Consider the following 20894-nt stretch of genomic DNA (forward strand, 5'->3'; position numbering starts at 1 on the left):
AAACCCACGGGTTTTTATCAGAGATTTGTTCACGAGGCAATTCAGATCTACAAGCACAGACACAATTTCAACCGAGATGGTTTCAAATTAAGCAACCATTCGAAAGATGTTCTAAATCGAACCAAACATTAAACTAATTTTCAATGGTACAGTATATTTTTCAAGTAGTGGTACCCCAAACTTTCGCAGCTCTTAAATTCCCTTTTCACACCATCAATAGGTAAACTCCCCCCCGCGCCAACCGGCATGTGCACCCGTACAACACCTCTATGCTAAGTCGGCCAATCAAATGCTAATGTTTATGCTAATTCCTTTGTCAAGGCACCTTGTTTCCTCGCACACAGCTTAAAGGTCCGCGGTCTGAGCGTGGCTGTGTTTCACTCCAGCGCTGTCCTCGAGACAGCCTGATCCCTTCACCTGATGAAGGCCGCTTGTGTTGTGGCCGAAACCTTGTGATTTTTGTTTTATTTTTTACCTACGTGACTTTACCGAATATAACCAAAGAGTATGAATCCTTGCAGTCACGAAAGCTTTAAATCTAGAATTAAGCCCATATTCTTGTACAGGGAAATAGAGTTTTCAGGTCCATACGGCATACAGCCGTTTCAATACGGTCAACAACATTTGGTTGAATATTGATTTAAAGCTTTCGTGACTGCAGGGATTCATATTCTTGGTTCTTTCGAAGAATATAACTTTTGGTTGGTCTATTTGTGTTTCTCCCTTGTGATGGGGGTTTGTAGGTTGAACGTTGAGATTTATAAGGGGCACGGGGTGACCAATAAAGGTCTGAATGAGTCTGTAATAAGGAAAGGGCACTGGTTGAGAGTTATGGAGATCTCACCCACGACCTTCTGTACACGAGGCGAGGTAGTTAACATTTGTCCACCAGCGGCGGCCCATACATCACTTAATTCAACCCTCTCCATACAAAAATGTGAAGTATGTCTTACACATTCCATCAGGCGCGTTGCATAAAACCCAAAACAAAGACCCCCCCTCGTGTAGCCTCGAACAGACTGTAGGGGCAAATTTTAGCGAGCAGCACCTGTGAAGGCTGGGACGGCACACTAGAGGGTGGGTGGCCAGCACCACGCCCGGCCGCCTTTGTCTCCCCGGTGGCGATGTTTACTACACACCAGGTACTCATTTGAGGCTGAGTGGACCACGGGGACGCCCAGGACCCGGTACATATAGTCGTCACCGCTGTTGGTGACCGTGAGCGGGAATGGAACTCGGGTCGCCGGGGTTCGCAGCGGCAGCGCGCTAACCGCTGCGCCACCGCTCCCCCTCCCCACCCCTACCCAGCATGGCCGCCGTGTAGCTCCAACCGCCGCGATGACGACACCGCCGCCGCCGTTGCAACTCTCGCGAGAGCGCGCGGGAGCTCTCGCGAGATCGGCCACGCAACGGTCGCCGAGATGGCGATGGCGGAGCGAAGGAAGCAGCGCAAGCAGCAGGTTCGTGTGGGGGGCCACGGCGCCTCGGGCTGGGCGCTTTGGGGGGCACGGCACGGGAACTTGGGGGGGGCGCTTTGGGGGGCACGGCACGGGAACTTCGGGGGGGGGGGGGGGCGCCGCTTTACCTCGCGCGAGCTCCTCGCCCTCCCTGGGAGCGCCGCGCACCCCCGGGCGAAGTCGAGCACCGGGGGGGTAGCGAAGAGAGGGGAGGCCGGAATGTCTCTCATCACCCCGTGTCACCTCCTCTGTCTCTCATCACCCTGTGTCACCTCCTCTGTCTCTCATCACCCCGTGTCACCTCCTCTGCGTCATCACCCCGTGTCACCTCCTCTGCCTCATCACCCCGTGTCACCTCCTCTGTGTCATCACCCCGTGTCACCTCCTCTGTCTCATCACCCCGTGTCACCTCCTCTGTCTCTCATCACCCTGTGTCACCTCCTCTGTCTCTCATCACCCCGTGTCACCTCCTCTGTGTCATCACCCCGTGTCACCTCCTCTGCCTCATCACCCCGTGTCACCTCCTCTGTGTCATCACCCCGTGTCACCTCCTCTGTCTCATCACCCCGTGTCACCTCCTCTGTGTCGTCACCCCGTGTCACCTCCTCTGTGTCATCACCCCGTGTCACCTCCTCTGTCTCATCACCCCGTGTCACCTCCTCTGTCTCATCACCCCGTGTCACCTCCTCTGTGTCGTCACCCCGTGTCACCTCCTCTGTCTCATCACCCCGTGTCACCTCCTCTGTCTCATCACCCCGTGTCACCTCCTCTGTCTCATCACCCCGTGTCACCTCCTCTGTCTCATCGCCCCGTGTCACCTCCTCTGTCTCATCACCCCGTGTCACCTCCTCTGTGTCGTCACCCCGTGTCACCTCCTCTGTCTCATCACCCCGTGTCACCTCCTCTGTATCATCACCCCGTGTCACCTCCTCTGTCTCATCACCCCGTGTCACCTCCTCTGTCTCATCACCCCGTGTCACCTCTGTCTCATCACCCCGTGTCACCTCCTCTGTCTCATCACCCCGTGTCACCTCCTCTGTCTCTCATCACCCCGTGTCACCTTCTCTGTCTCATCACCCCGTGTCACCTCCTCTGTGTCATCACCCCGTGTCACCTCCTCTACCTCATCACCCCGTGTCACCTCCTCTGTCTCATCACCCCGTGTCACCTCCTCTGTCTCATCACCCCGTGTTACCTCCTCTGCCTCATCACCCCGTGTCACCTCCTCTGTGTCATCACCCCGTGTCACCTCCTCTGCCTCATCACCCCGTGTCACCTCCTCTGTCTCATCACCCCGTGTCACCTCCTCTGTCTCATCACCCCGTGTCACCTCCTCTGTGTCATCACCCCGTGTCACCTCCTCTGCCTCATCACCCCGTGTCACCTCCTCTGTCTCATCACCCCGTGTCACCTCCTCTGTGTCATCACCCCGTGTCACCTCCTCTGTCTCATCACCCCGTGTCACCTCCTCTGTGTCATCACCCCGTGTCACCTCCTCTGTCTCATCACCCCGTGTCACCTCCTCTGTGTCATCACCCCGTGTCACCTCCTCTGTCTCATCACCCCGTGTCACCTCCTCTGTCTCATCACCCCGTGTCACCTCCTCTGTCTCATCACCCCGTGTCACCTCCTCTGTCTCATCACCCCGTTTCACCTCCTCTGTGTCGTCACCCCGTGTCACCTCCTCTGTCTCATCACCCCGTGTCACCTCCTCTGTATCATCACCCCGTGTCACCTCCTCTGTCTCATCACCCCGTGTCACCTCCTCTGTCTCATCACCCCGTGTCACCTCCTCTGTCTCATCACCCCGTGTCACCTCCTCTGTCTCATCACCCCGTGTCACCTCCTCTCTCTCATCACCCCGTGTCACCTCCTCTGTCTCTCATCACCCCGTGTCACCTCCTCTGTGTCGTCACCCCGTGTCACCTCCTCTCTCATCACCCCGTGTCACCTCCTCTGTCTCATCACCCCGTGTCACCTCCTCTGTCTCATCGCCCCGTGTCACCTCCTCTGTGTCATCACCCCGTGTCACCTCCTCTGTCGCATCACCCCGTGTCACCTCCTCTGTGTCATCACCCCGTGTCACTTCCTCTGTCTCATCACCCCGTGTCACCTCCTCTGTGTCATCACCCCGTGTCACCTCTGTCTCATCACCCCGTGTCACCTCCTCTGTCTCATCGCCCCGTGTCACCTCCTCTGTGTCATCACCCCGTGTCACCTCCTCTGTCTCATCACCCCGTGTCACCTCCTCTGTCTCATCACCCCGTGTCACCTCCTCTGTCTCATCACCCCGTGTCACCTCCTCTGTCTCATCACCCCGTGTCACCTCCTCTGTGTCGTCACCCCGTGTCACCTCCTCTGTCTCATCACCCCGTGTCACCTCCTCTGTATCATCACCCCGTGTCACCTCCTCTGTCTCATCACCCCGTGTCACCTCCTCTGTCTCATCACCCCGTGTCACCTCCTCTGTCTCATCACCCCGTGTCACCTCCTCTGTCTCATCACCCCGTGTCACCTCCTCTGTCTCTCATCACCCCATGTCACCTTCTCTGTCTCATCACCCCGTGTCACCTCCTCTGTGTCATCACCCCGTGTCACCTCCTCTGTCATCACCCCGTGTCACCTCCTCTGTCTCATCACCCCGTGTCACCTCCTCTGTCTCATCACCCCGTGTCACCTCCTCTGTCTCATCACCCCGTGTCACCTCCTCTGTCTCTCATCACCCCTTGTCACCTCCTCTGTCTCATCACCCCGTGTCACCTCCTCTGTCTCATCACCCCGTGTCACCTCCTCTGTCTCATCACCCCGTGTCACCTCCTCTGTCTCATCACCCCGTGTCACCTCCTCTGTGTCATCACCCCGTGTCACCTCCTCTGTGTCATCACCCCGTGTCACCTCTGTCTCATCACCCCGTGTCACCTCCTCTGTCTCATCACCCCGTGTCACCTCCTCTGTGTCATCACCCCGTGTCACCTCTGTCTCATCACCCCGTGTCACCTCCTCTGTGTCATCACCCCGTGTCACCTCTGTCTCATCACCCCGTGTCACCTCTGTCTCATCACCCCGTGTCACCTCCTCTGTGTCATCACCCCGTGTCACCTCCTCTGCCTCATCACCCCGTGTCACATCTTCTGTGTCTCACCTATGTCCTTTGTATGTCTAATCTCTCTCACCTGGGTCTCACCCTGTATCAGGACTCACTAGGTCAGATCCGTCTTATCTTTCTTGCCTTACCTGTGTCTAATATTGCTGTCATCTCACCTGCCTCGTCTCGCCCAATGGAAAACTGTTCGCACATTTCCACTCTTTGGCTGCCGCTCCGATATTGTGCAGCGTAAATTTGCGGCATGGTAGTTGCATGACATCACCAGTGAGAGTTTATTAAGTAATTTAGCGTGTGGCTGGCAACGTGTGTGTTACTACGGCACCACGGTGGCTCAGAGGTGTTAACTCCCTCGCCCGGTACACAGGAGGTCGTGAGTTCCATCCCGACCCTGATGCCTGCTGCTGTATATTTGGAGTTTGCGTCTCTCTCATCATCATCACGGTGGCTATGAGATGTTAACTACCTCGCCTGGTACACAGGAGGTCGTGGGTTCCATCCCGACCCTGACGCCTGCTGCTGTATATTTGGAGTTTGCGTCTCTCATCATCATCATCACGGTGGCTATGAGATGTTAACTACCTCGCCTGGTATACAGGAGGTCGTGAGTTCGATCCCGACCCTGATGCCTGCACTATATTGGGAGTTTGCGGTGTCTGTCTCTTTCTTCATTATCACGGTGGCTAGGAGATGTTAATTACCTCGCCTGGTATACTGGAGGTTGTGGGTTCGATCCTGACCCTGACGCCTGCTCTATATTGGGAGTTTGCGGTGTCTCTCTCCCCATGGTCGCGTGGATTTATCTCCGGGTCGTTCGGGTTTTTCCTCCACGTTTCGAATCAACATTACGCGTTTTGAATATTTGTCTGCTATAAATGTCCACATGATGGGCCACTTTGTTGAGCTAGGATTTGTGGCCAGGTCGCTTCTGAAAAAGAGCTACGTCGTAGCTTAGTGGGCCTTACCTGGTTAAATATATTTTAGCTTTAGTCATAGATTGTAAAGCTGTGATTAATATTATAATGAGAGACTCGTGGGCAGGCATAGGCTGAGTGAGTTGCAGTTGAAACACTTTCAAGCAATCTTGTGTTCGTACCGGAAGTGCACCAAAGCACAAACATACAAAATGATTTTAAATACGATGATGCCCTTGTGGAAATCCGATGTCACGATCATCTTCTGAGCCAGAACATTGATATCGTATCGTCAAACATACAGCGGTCCCTCGATTAACAGTGACATCGGTTAGCGGTTTTTAGGTTGAGGTTTTGCCTCCCATAGGACCCCATGGTTCCGACTCACGTTCACATTGTGACGAATGTTAACATTAAATTTCGATTTAAAGCTTTCGTGACTGCAATGATTCATCTTCTTTGGTTCTTGCGGTAAGGTCACGTAGAATGAGAATAAAATAATAAAATAAAGTAAAATAAGACAATAAAATTCTCACGACGTTTCGGCCACAACACAAGTAGCCTTCATCAGGTGAAAGAACAGAACTGTCGGGACGACAGCATGGTAGTTGCCACGGCACTGGTGATGTCATGCAACTACTGGAGCACTGTCGTCCCGACAGTTCTGTTCTTTCACCTGATGAAGGCTACTTGTGTTGTGGCCGAAACGTCGTGAGAATTTTATGGTCTTATTTTATTATTCTCATTCTACGTGACTTTACCGAAAGAACCAAAGAAGATGAATGTTAACATTGTTGATGTAACGGTACCGTGTTCACGTGATATGCACGCGGGCGCCAATTTTGGCCAATCCGAGCACTAGTAAAGTGGGGCTGAGCCGTGCCCTCAGCCAATCGGCGGCGCCAAATTAACTGGCTTTGTTTACATTATTGCATTTTTGGTTTTGGCAGTGGAAGCAACGGCTCTGTCTTCGATTTAACAGTTACTTGGGTTCACAGTACAGATAGTCCCCGAGTTACGATGGTCCGACTTACGATATCTCGACTTTACGATGGCGATACGACAAAATTAAAAAATATTTTACATTTCGTGCGGCAGGCTAACGCAGTAGCGAACGATACGTTCAATGCATGTATGACACGTAGCTTTAGCGATTTCATTTTAGGGTTACCACGATACCATACGTTCAATGCATGTTAAAAGTTTTTTTTATAGCAGATAGGATTGTTTCCTGAAAAAAACTTTCTATTAAATTGCAGTTCATATAGGTAGGCTAAGAATTTACCTTGTTTTTTTACTTTACATTTTACTGTGCAATACAGTATTGTAATGAATAAATACATACAGTATATAGATTATACAGTACGGTACTGTAAATTGCTCTGTTTTGCTAAATTATCACCATTCTTTAAGACTCCTGGGTATGCTAGGCCATCTTCGACTTACGATGGCATCGTCGTAACGCATCTCCATTGTAAGTGGAGGACTACCTGTAGTTTTCGTGGAACGGATTAAAAACGTTAACCGAGGGCACTACTCTGTATTGCTGAGGCACGCGTCCAGGGCTGTGCGTCTGTCCTGGGCTGCCCCACACGGTTTTAAGACCTTTCATGACTGAGAAATCCAAGAGCTTTTAAAGTTACAGCAAGGCGTAGCATTGCTTATATTTATTGGTTCGTGAAAATAGCTTACCTGCATTTGATTCTTCGCACACGAACGGCAGCGGCAATAATTGGTTAGCCAACACTTTATACACGTGGTGTGGTCACAAGTTAGAGCACCAGATACACACGGGACAAATAAATAAACGTGTGTACATAATGTCAACGTGCCGTGAGTGGATGTCAGTCCCCCAAAGTCACAGAGCCATGGGACAGCCACCAGCAAAACTTTCAGGAGCTAGATGCCAATGTCGAGGTCTGCTGGCCACGACGAAGGGGGTTTCTCAGGGGAGAGAGAGGGAGAGAGAGAGTTCGTGTCGTTCCGCTGTTCCTCCTCGTCGGGAGCGCACGCCACTGTGGGTTTACTGCAACGCTCCAGAGTTTGTATTGCGTGGCCACAGTCGCACCGCCGCGAATTTTAAATATTTTACTTTCCATTCGCGATGGAGATGTGGTGCAGCATCGGCCTGCTGGCGGTGCTCTGATTGCGCCGTCGGTGGTTACAACACCGGTGTCTTCGAGGAGGATGAGGAATGTCAAAGACAGCCAGGCGGTGCAATGTTTGGGTCTCAAATGACGAGTCTGTTACGGATAATCTCTCGAGCTGGAACATCTGGTGCGCATGGGAGTCCAGGGAGCCCGGTGGGGCGTCGTGCACACGGCTCGAGTGACGTCGCGGCATCGACAAGATTTAAAATGCAACAGCCGCAGCAGCTTTGACAGGCACATCACCAGAGGAGTAGCGCTTGGACACGGAGGAAAGCGTCCAGCGCTGCTTGCAGTGGCGTCACAAGCACACGTGTAACAACGAAAATTACGCAACACATCCGTCAGTAATACTGTGTGTGGTGTGGCCGTAAACGAAAAAAAATATATAACGGCTGACGTTTGGGCCCACGGCCCTGTTCGCCGCACATGTGAGAGCTGGAATGGATAGGAGTTGGGAACGGCGCTCATGAGGTGCTCTCTCCACGCCAACTCTTGTCCACCCTGTGGCCTCTCTTTATCTGCGTGGTGTAATGGAGCAAGCGTCTCGCCCGTATCTTGCGTTGTGTCACCTGTGTATTCACACTTGTCTTGTGCAGATAAGACACGCGCGTGAAGTTGTAGAGCCTGGGCCCCCATAGCCTCCGTTGTATAATCTACGAGAGCTCGTGGCTTTTTATTGTCGTTGAAAGTGCCAATGCATTCCATTGTCTGTGTCCCGTCTGTAACGCGGGGGTCACAGCAGCTCCCGTTGAAGACGATCCAAGAGGAACACAAAAGTTTATTGGTAAAGTTCTCCTGCCGAGGCCGCGCTGTTTGTTATTGACGATTGCGTTTATATTTGGGCTTGGGCACCACTGCCAACACAGCAACAGCAGCAGCAACAGCAGCTGCATCGCCAACGTGATTTGTTGTTTCTTGGTGAGTCTGCCCTTTTGATGGCACAGCAGTCGCACGACAGTGATGTCACCAGAGCACTGTCATGGTGCTCCTGACATCATCATTATTATTAATCCTTTCCCATTCCGATGACGTACATGCGGGTATTTCATCGGGTTTTTCTCCCGATTCCATTCTAATGACGGAATCATTTCCGAATGGAATCGAAAGTAGAAGGCCACGCGGGGAGTGTGCGCGCGTGGCATGGTGTCGGCTTTGGTAGCGTGCGGTGGTCGTGTCGCTACGCTTGTCTGCGGTGAGTACGGTATAGTGTCTTTAAAAACAGCGGCGCAGCTGCGCCTCTCTAAACGAAACGAGACGCTCGCGCGGTCCAAGATCGGGCGGTGAACGGGAGACGCCACACCCTGCAACTTCCAGACGTCCCGGAACGGCAAAGGAATTAATAAGAGTGAGGGATGATCTCATGCGAACAATTATTTGAAAACGGCGATTGTAATCGGTTTGCCGACCTTCGCCAAACCTGTACTTACCGTTGTGGTGAAGTATGGTTGCCCAAGTCTCACGAGCCGCACGGTGTGGCGAGCACCTCGTCCAGCCGTGGACTGAAAATGTGCCGTGAGGTTTTGTGAACGTTTGTTCTTTATGCAGCGTGCTTGTCACGTGACCAACGGCGTTGGAATATGCCGTGCGGTTGGTCAGCGCGATCGTCACTGAAATCGTTACTAAACGGGCAAGGAAAGTTGGCCCGTCGATTTTTTAAGATCTCCTATGCCATGAACGACCCTGCATATAAACAAATGCAGTCACGTTGACAGAGTTTCAGGGTCATGTCGGATCACCCGGGACACGCAGCCCAGGTGTGTTGCTACAATGCAAGAGCCATCCGTGGCCTCGCCAGGGCTTGATAACAGTCGGCGAGTTGAGAAAATATTTCTCCACCCAACACACCATGTCAAGTATGCCCCTCGCCGTGACTGGGACTACGTCACGTGCCACCCGTGTTTCGTTTATTGCCCCCCCCCCGCCCGCACCTCCGATTAGCGCGGATGGCTACGTACGGTGCGAAAGAAGTTCAAAGTACATGCACTGCATGCTCCGGTCCACCAGCGCCCGCAGAAATGATTGAGTGAGAAAGGGAACCCTGGTCGTTTGGTAAGGGAGACGGGGAAGAGTGACGTACCCCACTGCGTGTGCTTGTGTGTGTGCTTGTGTGTGTGCCCCTGTGTGTGTGTGTCTTTGTTGTTTGCTTGGGGAGCAGTAGCGTAGTGCGCTGGGAAACGGGCAACCCGGGTTCGATCCCCGCTCACAGCCAGCGACAGTGCTGGACGTCTGAATCTGGTCCCTGGGCCTCCCCTAGGTCGACCCAACCTTAAATAAGGACCTGGTTCAGTGCGTAAACTTTGACACTCGGCAAAATAAAGGTGGCCGTTTGTGGTGCTGGCCACCCACCCCCTCGTGTGGCTATTTGGCCTTCACAGATGCTCACTAACAGCATACGTGCGCCTTTCTGTGCACGTGTGTGTGTGTTTATGCACGCTTGTGCGCATACACATACATATGTGAGGACCGGTTGTGCAGTGGCTAGCACCCTGCGCTACAAACCTGGAGACTCGAGTTCGATTCTCGTTAACCGCCAACACCGATGACGATCATCTGAACCGGTCCTGGGCTTCCCCTAGGTCGACTCAGCCTCAAATGAGTACCTGGTGCGATGTGTAGTAAACATCGCCACCGGGGAGACAAATGCGGCCGGGCGTGGTGCTGGCCACCCACGTCCTCGTGTGCCGTTCAGTCCTTCATAGGTGCTCGCTAACGGCACTTGCCCCAACAGTCTGTGAAGGCTACACGGGGGATATTTGTCTTTGTGGTGGGACTAAGGGAGGGAGGGAAGCTGCCGGTTCACCATGCGGTCTCCATAGTAGCTTTAGAGTCGGAGACTTCACCGAGACGGCTAGGGGGCTGTCCATAAATGACATCACACACCTAGGGGGGGGGGGTCAGACATTTGTGACGATGTGTGACGAGGGGTGGGGGGGGGGGTTTGAGAAATGTGACGTCACATCAAAATGCGCAACTTTAAATCAATATACAGTGAGGGAAAAAGTATTTGATCCCCTGCTGATTTTGTACGTTTGCCCACTGACAAAGAAATGATCAGTCTATAATTTTAATGGTAGGTTTATTTGAACAGTGAGAGACAGAATAACAAAAAAAATCCAGAAAAACGCATGTCAAAAATGTTATAAATTGATTTGCATTTTTATGAGGGAAATAAGTATTTGACCCCTCTGCAAAATATGATTTAGTACTTGGTGGCAAAACCCTTGTTGGCAATCACAGAGGTCAGACGTTTCTTGTAGTTGTCCACCAGGTTTGCACACATCTCAGGAGGGATTTTGTCCCACTCCTCTTTGCAGATCTTCTCCAAGTCATTAAGGTTTCGAGGCTGACGTTTGGCAACTCAAACCTTCAGCTCCCTCCACAGATTTTCTATGGGATTAAGGTCTGGAGACTGGCTAGGCCACTCCAGGACCTTAATGTGCTTCTTCTTGAGCCACTCCTTTGTTGCCTTGGCCGTGTGTGTTTGGGTCATTGTCATGCTGGAATACCCATCCACGACCCATTTTCAATGCCCTGGCTGAGGGAAGGAGGTTCTCACCCAAGATTTGACGGTACATGGCCCTGTCCATCGTCCCTTTGATGCGGTGAAGTTGTCCTGTCCTCTTAGCAGAAAAACACCCTGAAAGCATAATGTTTCCACCTCCATGTTTGACGGTGGGGGTGGTGTTCTTGGGGTCATAGGCAGCATTCCTCCTCCAAACACGGCGAGTTGAGTTGATGCCAAAGAGCTCCATTTTGGTGTCATCTGACCACAACATTTTCACCCAATCGCACCAACTGTTGTCACCTTCTCACCAAGCTGCTTGGAAATGGTCTTGTAGCCCATTCTAGCCTTGTGTAGGTCTACAATCTTGTCCCTGACATCCTTGGAGAGCTCTTTGGTCTTGGGCATGGTGGAGAATTTGGAATCTGATTGATTGATTGCTTCTGTGGACAGGTGTCTTTTATACAGGTAACAAGCTGAGATTAGAAGCACTCCCTTTAAGAGTGTGCTCCTAATCTCAGCTTGTTACCTGTATATAAGACACCTGGGAGCCAGAAATCTTTCTGATTGAGAGGGGGTCAAATACTTATTTCCCTCATTAAAATGCAAATCAATTTATAAAATTTTTGACATGCGTTTTTCTGGATATTTTTGTTTTTCTGTCTCTCACTGTTCAAATAAACCTACCATTAAAATTATAGACTGATCATTTCTTTGTCTGTGGGCAAACGTACAAAATCAGCAGGGGATCAAATACTTTTTTCCCTCACTGTAGACAACACGTTCTACTTAATTAAATAGACTTTTTAATAATTGTTTTCTCCTACTACATCAGAGTGCAGCGCCACATTAAATACGCACTACAATGACAATAGTTTAAAGCGATTTGAAGCATTTTGGGGGGGGGGGGGGGGGCAGAGCTTTGTGACGTCATGACGCCGTGTGACTGGGGGGAGGGGGGGGTAAAAAATCGTCCAAAAGCGCGTGTCGTCATTTATGGACGGCCCCTTGGTTACGCTTTTGCAAGGATAAAAAAAAAACGCGATGACATTTATCCGCACTATAAAAGCTACACACGGGGGATCTTTGTCTTTGTTTCGTGCACGCAGGCGAGCGGCGAGGACAACAAGGAGGAGACGGCTGTTGCCAAGTACCTTCGCTTTAACTGCCCCACCAAGTCCACCAACATGATGGGCCACTCAGTGGACTACTTTGTGGGTGAGTCGCCCGCCACCGTTCGCTTGAGCGTGCGAGCCGGCGTGAGGATCGCGGTTGGTGGGGGTGGTCGCGGTGTTGGTGGGTGAGCGTCTGTACGGTCGTGTACAGATGGAGTGACATAGGACGTCACTACTGTGTCGGCCCGTACGAGGGCTGGGGGCCCCAAGGGGGTGCCTGGGGGGTCACGTGGTGGAGGACCCGGACCTTCCCAGAGGTGGGGGGGGGGGGAAGGGAGGCGTGGCCTGGGCAGAGCCGGCCACGCCGGAGCGGTTATAAGCAGGGTGTGAAGACAGAGCGGGGCTGTTGAACCCCGAAGTGAAGACGACATCATCGAACCTCAAGTCCCCGGGTCGTCGTCCGGGACCAGGCAGCCCGTTGCCTGCCTGGGTCACGCTGTATAGTGTTCCAGAGTGTTAGTGAGTTGAGGAAGGTGGTCACCACCTTATGTACAGTTTTATATTACTTACCGTTCTAATAAATAGTGTTGCGTCCAAGCTGTGTGTGTGTGGGCACCTAATTCGAACCCACGACACAGACAACAACAACAACAACCAAAACAACTAAATATCGCCGTGTGTGTGTGGGGTGGTGGAGCAGCGGTTAGCGCATTGCGCTGTGAACCTGGTGGCCCCCAGTTCGATTCTCGCTCACGACCACAATAACAGTGTGATATTTGAATCGATCTTGGGTCTCCCCCTAGGTCGACTCAGCCTTAAATGAGTACGTGGTGCAGTGTGTAAATATCAGAATTGGGAGACAAAAGCGGCGGGGCGTGGTGCTGGCCACCCACCCCCTCGTGTGTTGCGCCGCCTTCATAGGTGCCCGCTGAGAGCACTTGCCCCAATAGTCTGCTATAAGCTACATTGGGAATCTTTGTCTCTGTTGTTTTGTGCTGTGAAAGCTTCCAAGGCAGTGGAAACGCTCCTGGAGTCGAACTGGGCCACAGGGAAGAAGGGGACAGAGATCCTGTTCACCACACGAGAGTCCGTGGTCGCCTATTGCAACCGGTATGCAAACACGTGTGTGTGTGTGTTAGCGAGCGCCCGTGTGTGGGGGGAGCGGTAGTGTAGTGGTTATCGTGCTGCGCTACGAACCCCGTAATCCGAGAGTCCGATTCCCGTTCACGGACAATAACAGCGGTGAATATTTCAACCAGTTCTGGGCCTCCCCTAGGTCGCCCGAGCCTTAAATGAGTGCCTGTTGGTGCGTGTAAACTTCACGACTGGGGAGACAGGCGGCCAGATGTGGTGTTGGCCACACCACCTCCTCCGGTGCCACGTCCAGTCATAGGTGCATGCTTAAGGCAACAGGGGGGGGGGGGATCGTTGCCTTTGTGTGCGTGTGTACGTTTGTGTGTATTTCTGTATCATTAATGACTCGTTGCTTTATATCGGAACTGATACTCGCTCAGTGGTGCTGATTCCTTCATCACCCCCCACCTCCTCCCTCTCCTCCCCCCACCTCCTCTCCTCCCCCATCCTCCTCTCACTCCCCCTCCTCTCCCCCCCCCCCATCCTTCCCCTCCTACTCCGCCGCCCCACCAGGCTGCTGCAGAAGCAGTACTTCCACCGTGCGCTCAAGGTGATCAAGAAGCGGCCGGACAGGGAGGGCAAGCGCGAGAAGCCGGAGCCGCCCAAGGAGGAGGAGAAGAAGGGCAAGAGGGAGAAGGAGAGGAAGAAGGACGGTGACAAGAGAGACAAAGAGGGAGACGCCAAGAGGGACGCTCGCAAGGTACGGAGGAGGAGGGTTCTTTCCGATGGTGGATGACGCAGCACGGCCTCGCCCGGTCTCGTGACCGCTTCGTCAGCAGTGCCTCGTGCCAGGTGTGAACAGGGTGGTGGTGTGGGGGGGTGGAGAGGCGATTTGCTACGTGCGGCGTTGATGAAGTTGCTGCCTCCGCGATTTTGGCTGCCCGCAAATCGCACACCGTAACTCGACGTAGCTGCTGCATCGAGAGAGGGAGGGAGAACGCGATGAGATAGCAATGAGATCACAACGATCATCATCACCGCCGTTGTCGTTGTTGCATCCATCTGCTGCGCAGATCTAATCGCTGCTAAATCTGGCTCTTAACTCACTGCTGAGTGAGCTAGATCAGTGATAATGGGCACGTCGTTAAGCGCTTGAACAAACACGTCACAGTTTTGTTGGTTTTGGCCGTGTCGGCTGGTGAAGGGTTTCACGGCACAGATTTGGCAAGATCATTACGTGGCCCAACCCAATGAACAAATATAAACACCAAGATCTGTTATTCTGTCATTCTGTGACTAACGCAGCACGGATTGGTTGAATTGCGTCACGTGACCGGGACCAAGTAGCCAACCAACGCTTGGCGGGGCTATAGAGGGGCGGGTGAAAGTCCGCATCGAACCAAACCCCCAGCAAGGCCATCTACTTAACGACGAGAGGAAATTCACACGAAATGTCGTTTTCAATTAAGTATTCCAGATGTAAAATGATATAAGCTTTTAATGAAGAAATACAATTATCTAATTCAAAACATAATACAATTAAAAATGTTTCATTTTCAAACGGAGCATCGGGTGCTTGCGTGAATGTGTCGTTCGTGTGCAATGTTTTTCGTGACATTCCTGGCCGAAGGCCGTAAATGGTTGTTCGGGGACGCCTATGGCGCCTATGGTGCCCCCGAACAACCCCTAGTGAACAAATATGAGTGGTAATATTTATGAATGGACTTGTGTGATATATGAATAGGCTGGCAATATTTATGAGTGGACTGGTAATATGAACTTGTGGTATTTATGAATGGAGTGGTTCTTATTCTTTGGGTCTTTCGGTAAAGTCACGTAGATAGGTTCAAAGAAAGTAACACAAAATAAAAAATAAACTGACGTTTCGATCACAACTGAGTAGCTGGTGACTTGGGTTCCTGATGACGATCGCTTGAATTGCGATCGAAACGTCGTAGTTTTTTTTTGTTATTTTCTTTGAACCTATCTACGTGACTTTACCGAAAGACCCAAAGAATATGAATTCCTGCAGTCACGAAAGCTTTAACTCGGTACTTATGAATGGAGTGGGAATATTTATGAGTTGAGTGTCGTTATTTATGCATGGACCGGTGTGACTTGGCCGCTGTTGAGTCGACGTCTGGGTGCCCTGTGCATGAAGGAGGATGAGCCGGGCAGCCCAAAGAAGAAGAAAGATGCAAAGAGGAGGATGAAACTTGAGCCCCACGACAAGCAAATCTTCATCGACGGCAACGAGGTGAGAGCCCGCCCACTCTCTCCCTCTTCACACCACGCAACCCCTCCCTGCCTCTCCCACCTCGTCACACCACGCACCCCCTCCCTATGTCTCCCACCTCATCACACCACGCACCTCCTCCCGTGAGCGGGTGCTGATTTCCCCGCCGTGTTCTTCCCCCCCGCGCCTCCCGCAGGTTTTCGTGTGGATCTACGACCCCGTTCACCCCAAGACGTTCATCATGGGGCTCATCTTGGGTGCGTCCCCTAGGTCAACTCGGCCTCAAATGAGCATTCTTTGCGTGCGTTGTGTCCGTAAGAGTGCTGTATTTGTGTGTCTTTGCTGCAGTGGTATATGCTGTGCTCTGTAGTTGTATGCGCGCCTTCGATTAACACGGTTGGCTACGTACGGTGTGAAAGAAGTTCAACTTGCATATAACACATACGTCCGTGTGTGTTGAGTGTGCTGTAGTTGTGTTTGCTGCGTCTGTGGGCTGTGTGGTGCGTCTGTGTGCTGCGTCTGTGTGCTGCGTCTGTGTGCTGGGTCTGTGTGCTGCGTCTGTACGCCGTGTGTGTGGTGCTGTGTGGCGCAGTGATTGCGGTGATTGCGGCGACGCTGTTCCCGCTGTGGCCGGCCGAGATGCGTGTGGGCGTGTACTACCTGAGCGTGGCGGCCGGCTGCTTCATCGGAGGCATCCTCTTCCTGGCCGTCGGTGAGTCCCTCCCTCACGCACACCCAGCCTACACAAAGACAAAGATCCCCCGTGTAGCCTTAACAGACTGTAGGGGCAAGTGCTGTTAGCGAGCACCTATAAAGGCCGACACGGCACACGAGGGGGTGAGTGGCCAACACCACGCCCAGCCGCCTTTGTCTCCCCAGTGGCGATGTTTTTACACCCCCCACCAGGAAATGAGGCTGAGTCGACCTAGGGGAGGCCCAGGACCAGTTTAGATAATCGTCACTGGTGTTGGCCTTGAGCGAGAATTGAACTCGGGCCGCCGAGTTCATAGCGCAGCGTAGCGCTAACCGCTACACGAGCGCTCTCCACACACACACAAACAGACGTGTGTACACCTACACACATATACAGTGGTACCTCGGTATACGTCGTTAATTCGTTCCAGGAGGTAGGACTTAGACCGAAAATGACGAATACCAAACAAATTTTTCCCATAAGAAATAAAGGGAAAGGAAATAATCCATTCCAGAGTATAAGAAATTATATTTTATATGGCATATTATACATTAATAGCGTTGTATAACATAATGTAGACACTACTTATTACTAAAATGCATACATAAACTAAAATTACAAAACACACGTGAAAATTCACGGAGAGTTATAGCAAGGGTTGTGCACTGAACGAGATCTACTGTACAGGCAGACTGAGGAGCGGCGCTTTGTTTCAGTCGTGAACGGGGTGTACGCGGGTACGCGGTGACTTATCCCGCCCCATACAAGTTCTAGCAAGCGTATCGTATCCCAAAGCAAGACGTCGTATCCCAAGAAATGTTTTCCTCGTCAAAACACGACGTATACCAAATTCGACGTATTCCAAAGCGGTCGTATACCGAGGTATGACTGTACTCCGATACACATCTGCATCTGTCTGTCTCTCTGTTCATCTCTCCATTCATCTATTTGTCTGTCTACCTGCCTGCCCATTTATCCGTCTCCTGGTCTGCCTGCCCGTGCGTCTCTCTGCACGTCCACCCGTCTAACCGCACGTGCCCACCTTTGTGCCCCCCCTCCCCGCCTTGGCCTCTCACGGCCGTTTCCACCTCCCCGTGTCTCTCTCCTCCTCGTCCCCCAGCGCGCTGCATCCTCTTCATGCTCATCTGGCTGCTGACGGGCGGCCGCCACCACTTCTGGCTGCTGCCCAACCTCACCGCCGACGTGGGCTTCCTCGACTCGTTCCGTCCGCTCTACACGCACGAGCGGCAGACCGGGACCGCCGGAGCCGCCGGCGCCGCCGCCACCGACGCCGCCGTCGCCGCGTCGTCTTCAATGCCGCCGGAATCGGCGGCGGCGGCGGCCAAATCCGACGCCGGCAAACGCGGCTCGAAGAGCGGAACGACGGGGGAGGCCTGCGCCGAGGCCGTCGTGCCCAAGACCCTGGGGCCGTCCAACGGCACGGACAGCGACGACGACGACGGCGACGGAGGCGGGCCGGCCAAGGCTGACAATGACGACGACTACGAGGAGGATGAGGAGGAAGAGGAGGAAGAGGAGGAGGAGGATGACGAGGCGAGCGGGAAGAGAGGGACCGACGAAGGCAGCGACCAGAGCAACGGCAATGACTTTGAGGTGATCTCGCAGGAGGAGATCGACGGGGGCTCTCACGGTGACGTTAACGACGACGGCGACAACGGCGGCGCTGACGACGGCGACGGCGGCGACGACGGCGACAGCGGGAGAAAGCGGAAGGAGGAGGCGGCCGACGAGGCAGGGGCCAGCGCGTCGTCGCATCCCTGAGATGGAACGGCCGCCGCCGCCGCCGCCTCCGAACTTTCTCTCCGTTGACTGCGGCCGCGTCGTCGCTCCCACACCCGCACCTCTTCGCCGTCTCTCCTCCTCGTCGTTTCTCCTCATACAATCTTGAGTTCCGCCAAACGGTCATCGCTCCTCGGGTGCGCACGATTTCCGAGTCGCGATCATTCCACCGCCACGCCCCAGCCCCCCCACCACCACCGGGGTGGTGGGGGGGGTTCTTGTCCCCGTGGTCGCGCTGTTCACGCAACTTCCCACCCGACGTTTTGCTTCTCGTGCCGGGCGGGGGCGGAGTGTGGCGGTGATCCGCCTCCCGCCGCTGAAGAAGCTTCCGGCGGCACGTGGAGCAAAACGTCGGACGTCGTGACTCGCGGCGGAGAGCGGCTACCACCTCCCCCTCTTCCCTCCCACGCCCTCCCCCCACCTCAGCCCCTCTCCACTGTCTCGTCCCTCACCTGCTCAGCTTCTCGGCATCTCTCTCCGTCTCGCGCCCCTCCCATTTCATTTCCTCTCTCTTCCTGACCCCGCTGCTCCTCTTCTGTGGAGGTGGGTAGCGTGTGTGTTTGCGCGTGTGTGCGCGTGCGTGTGTGACGCGCCTGATCCAGTGTTAATTGCCACGCCGCTTTGCGTTGCGTTAGATTGCTTGAGGGCGGTAGCGTTAGTGCGGTCGCACTGTAGCCAGGGCTTGAACTCCTTGCTGAGTGTTTTGCTGGTCGCCGGTAGACTGGAGTACGTGGCACGTGTCTCACGAGTGCTCAGAGCGACAGAGATGCGACACTGTGCAAGTGCTGTGTCCCAGTTGCGGATATACAGGGTCAATCCAGTTATAGATACCCCGCCAATTTCCACTCTCTCTCTCTCTAAGCCTCCCGTCAACATAGGTGAATGTTGTGGAGGCGATGATGGCTCCATTATCTCGCAGAGGGGTCGAACGTTGGTACGCAAATTTATTGAGTATTGGTGGCGGACAGGTAAGAAAGGGGCTCCAAAATAAAGTGTCGTTTACATCGTCGCCCCCATTCTGCCAAACAGAACACTGTGTTGCCCACTTGCAGGCCTCGACTTGTGCTGCACAGGGACAGCTGCCACTGGGGGTGGGGGATCCCCTAGGCCAGAAAATAGAGAAAATAAACGACAGCTGACGATTGAGATGTGGATGCAAGATGTGCTCTGAGATGCCGAGTCAATGTTTAGCAACCGGTGGAATGGAAATCCTTCCAACATTGCCTCGCCATCAAGCCGTCATCAATCCACTGCGGGATGAAGGTCGTGCCAAGCCACTGCCTCCCATCCCCTTCTCCTCTCCCCCTCTCACCATCTTAGGATACGGCAGTCCATCCCAGCCACCTGCACAATCCATTAGTTTGCAGATTCCTCGAGGTTAGCAGCAGCAGGTGTCTGTAAACGGATCGCCCGTTGTGCGTGTTTCACTAATCCCGTACCAGAAAAATAAGCAAGAAATGCACCCCTGTCTGTAATTGACCTCCGGTGGTCATAAGAGGAAGGTGAAGTCACGGTCATTTCATAGACGATGTTAGCGCACAAAGAAGAGCGATGACAGGAGGAGGAGGGGATGGTGAGCAGTGAAACCAACACGTGGCAGGCTCCGGCCTCCTGCCACCAGGTCGCCCCCGACCTGGTGGCTGGAGGCGGTCTCGCAAGCTAAGCAGAGCCCGAGCCTGGTTAAGCACGTGCACGGGAACGCCCCATCTTGAGCCACAAGGGTGGCCGCAAAGGGAAATGGCGCTTGTGAGTGTCAATCCCTCGCGTGTGTGGGGTTTTCTCCCGGGTGCTCCCCCAGAGTCTCGAGACTCGGGGGTTGAGGTTCTGCAGAGGCGCAGCCCTGCAGTCTGCTGGCTCCCGCCCCGCTGGTGTTGGAATGGCCTCCCTGGAACGGGGGAGAGCCCGAGAGAGGAGGGTGCAGTATTCGTTCTATACACCTCCGCTGCTGAGCAGTTGTGTTGGAAGAGGTGGGGCGTACACGCACCGCCCATTGGCCGCGGTGAGATGAAGCCATTTAAACTGCCGCGCCGGGAGATGCGCCCCAACTGGCACCCCCTCCTCTGGGTTGAAAGTCCGGTGCGCTGGACATTGCAGCAAGCGGGCACGCTTGCTCTTGTCATGGCTTTAGCTCTTGAGAGTTTGTTGAGTCACGGGGAGTGTCTCCACATTGGAGGAGCAGGAGTGTGGGACGGGGGAATCGAACCGAGCCGAGAGATCCTCGAGGGCCGTTCCGTGTTCACCGTCTCGCTTTGCCACCGCGCCCATCTCCGCCTGAGTGCAGCGAGCAACCCTCTGCCGTTTTGGAAGTGTGCAAGGCTAAAGTAATATTGTCACATAGATACGATTAAAAAAACATTTTAAATGTCCGTGTCTGTTCTATGGTAACATTATTAACTGTGCAAGTATCAAGTTGGAATTAAAAACACTTCTTAACCGCTCGCACGCCCCGAGCTTGTGCCTGTGTCCGCTGAATGCTGTGAAAGTGGTAGAGTGTGTGTATAACTCACATGTGGTAGAGTGTGTGTATAACTCACACGTGGTAGTGTGTGTATAACTCACATGTGGTAGAGTGTGTGTGTGTAACTCACACGTGGTAGTGTGTGTGTATAACTCACATGTGGTAGTGTGTGTGTGTAACTCACATGTGGTAGAGTGTGTGTGTAACTCACATGTGGTAGTGTGTATAACTCACATGTGGTAGTGTGTGTGTATACCTCACATGTGGTAGAGTGTGTGTGTAACTCACATGTGGTAGAGTGTGTGTATAACTCACATGTAGAGTGTGTGTATAACTCACATGTAGAGTGTGTGTATAACTCACATGTAGAGTGTGTGTATAACTCACATGT

The 20894-nt window shown here is 53.2% G+C and overlaps 1 protein-coding gene across 1 annotated transcript; it reads left to right on the top strand.

Moving 5' to 3' along the window:
• The first annotated feature begins 1343 nt into the window (after positions 1-1343).
• Positions 1344-20483, top strand: SEC62 (SEC62 preprotein translocation factor). Its single transcript, XM_032968431.2, has 8 exons — positions 1344-1460; positions 12236-12344; positions 13246-13351; positions 13889-14075; positions 15477-15572; positions 15748-15808; positions 16144-16263; positions 17366-20483. Exons 1-8 carry the CDS (start codon positions 1422-1424, stop codon positions 18025-18027), a joined length of 1380 nt encoding a protein of 459 aa, XP_032824322.1. The 5' UTR covers positions 1344-1421; the 3' UTR covers positions 18028-20483.
• The last annotated feature ends 411 nt before the right edge of the window (positions 20484-20894 follow it).

This window comes from Petromyzon marinus, chromosome 39, assembly GCF_048934315.1.
Source record: "Petromyzon marinus isolate PM22_M1 ecotype Great Lakes invasive population chromosome 39, UKy_Petmar_22M1.pri1.0, whole genome shotgun sequence".
Classification (NCBI taxonomy): domain Eukaryota; kingdom Metazoa; phylum Chordata; class Hyperoartia; order Petromyzontiformes; family Petromyzontidae; genus Petromyzon; species Petromyzon marinus.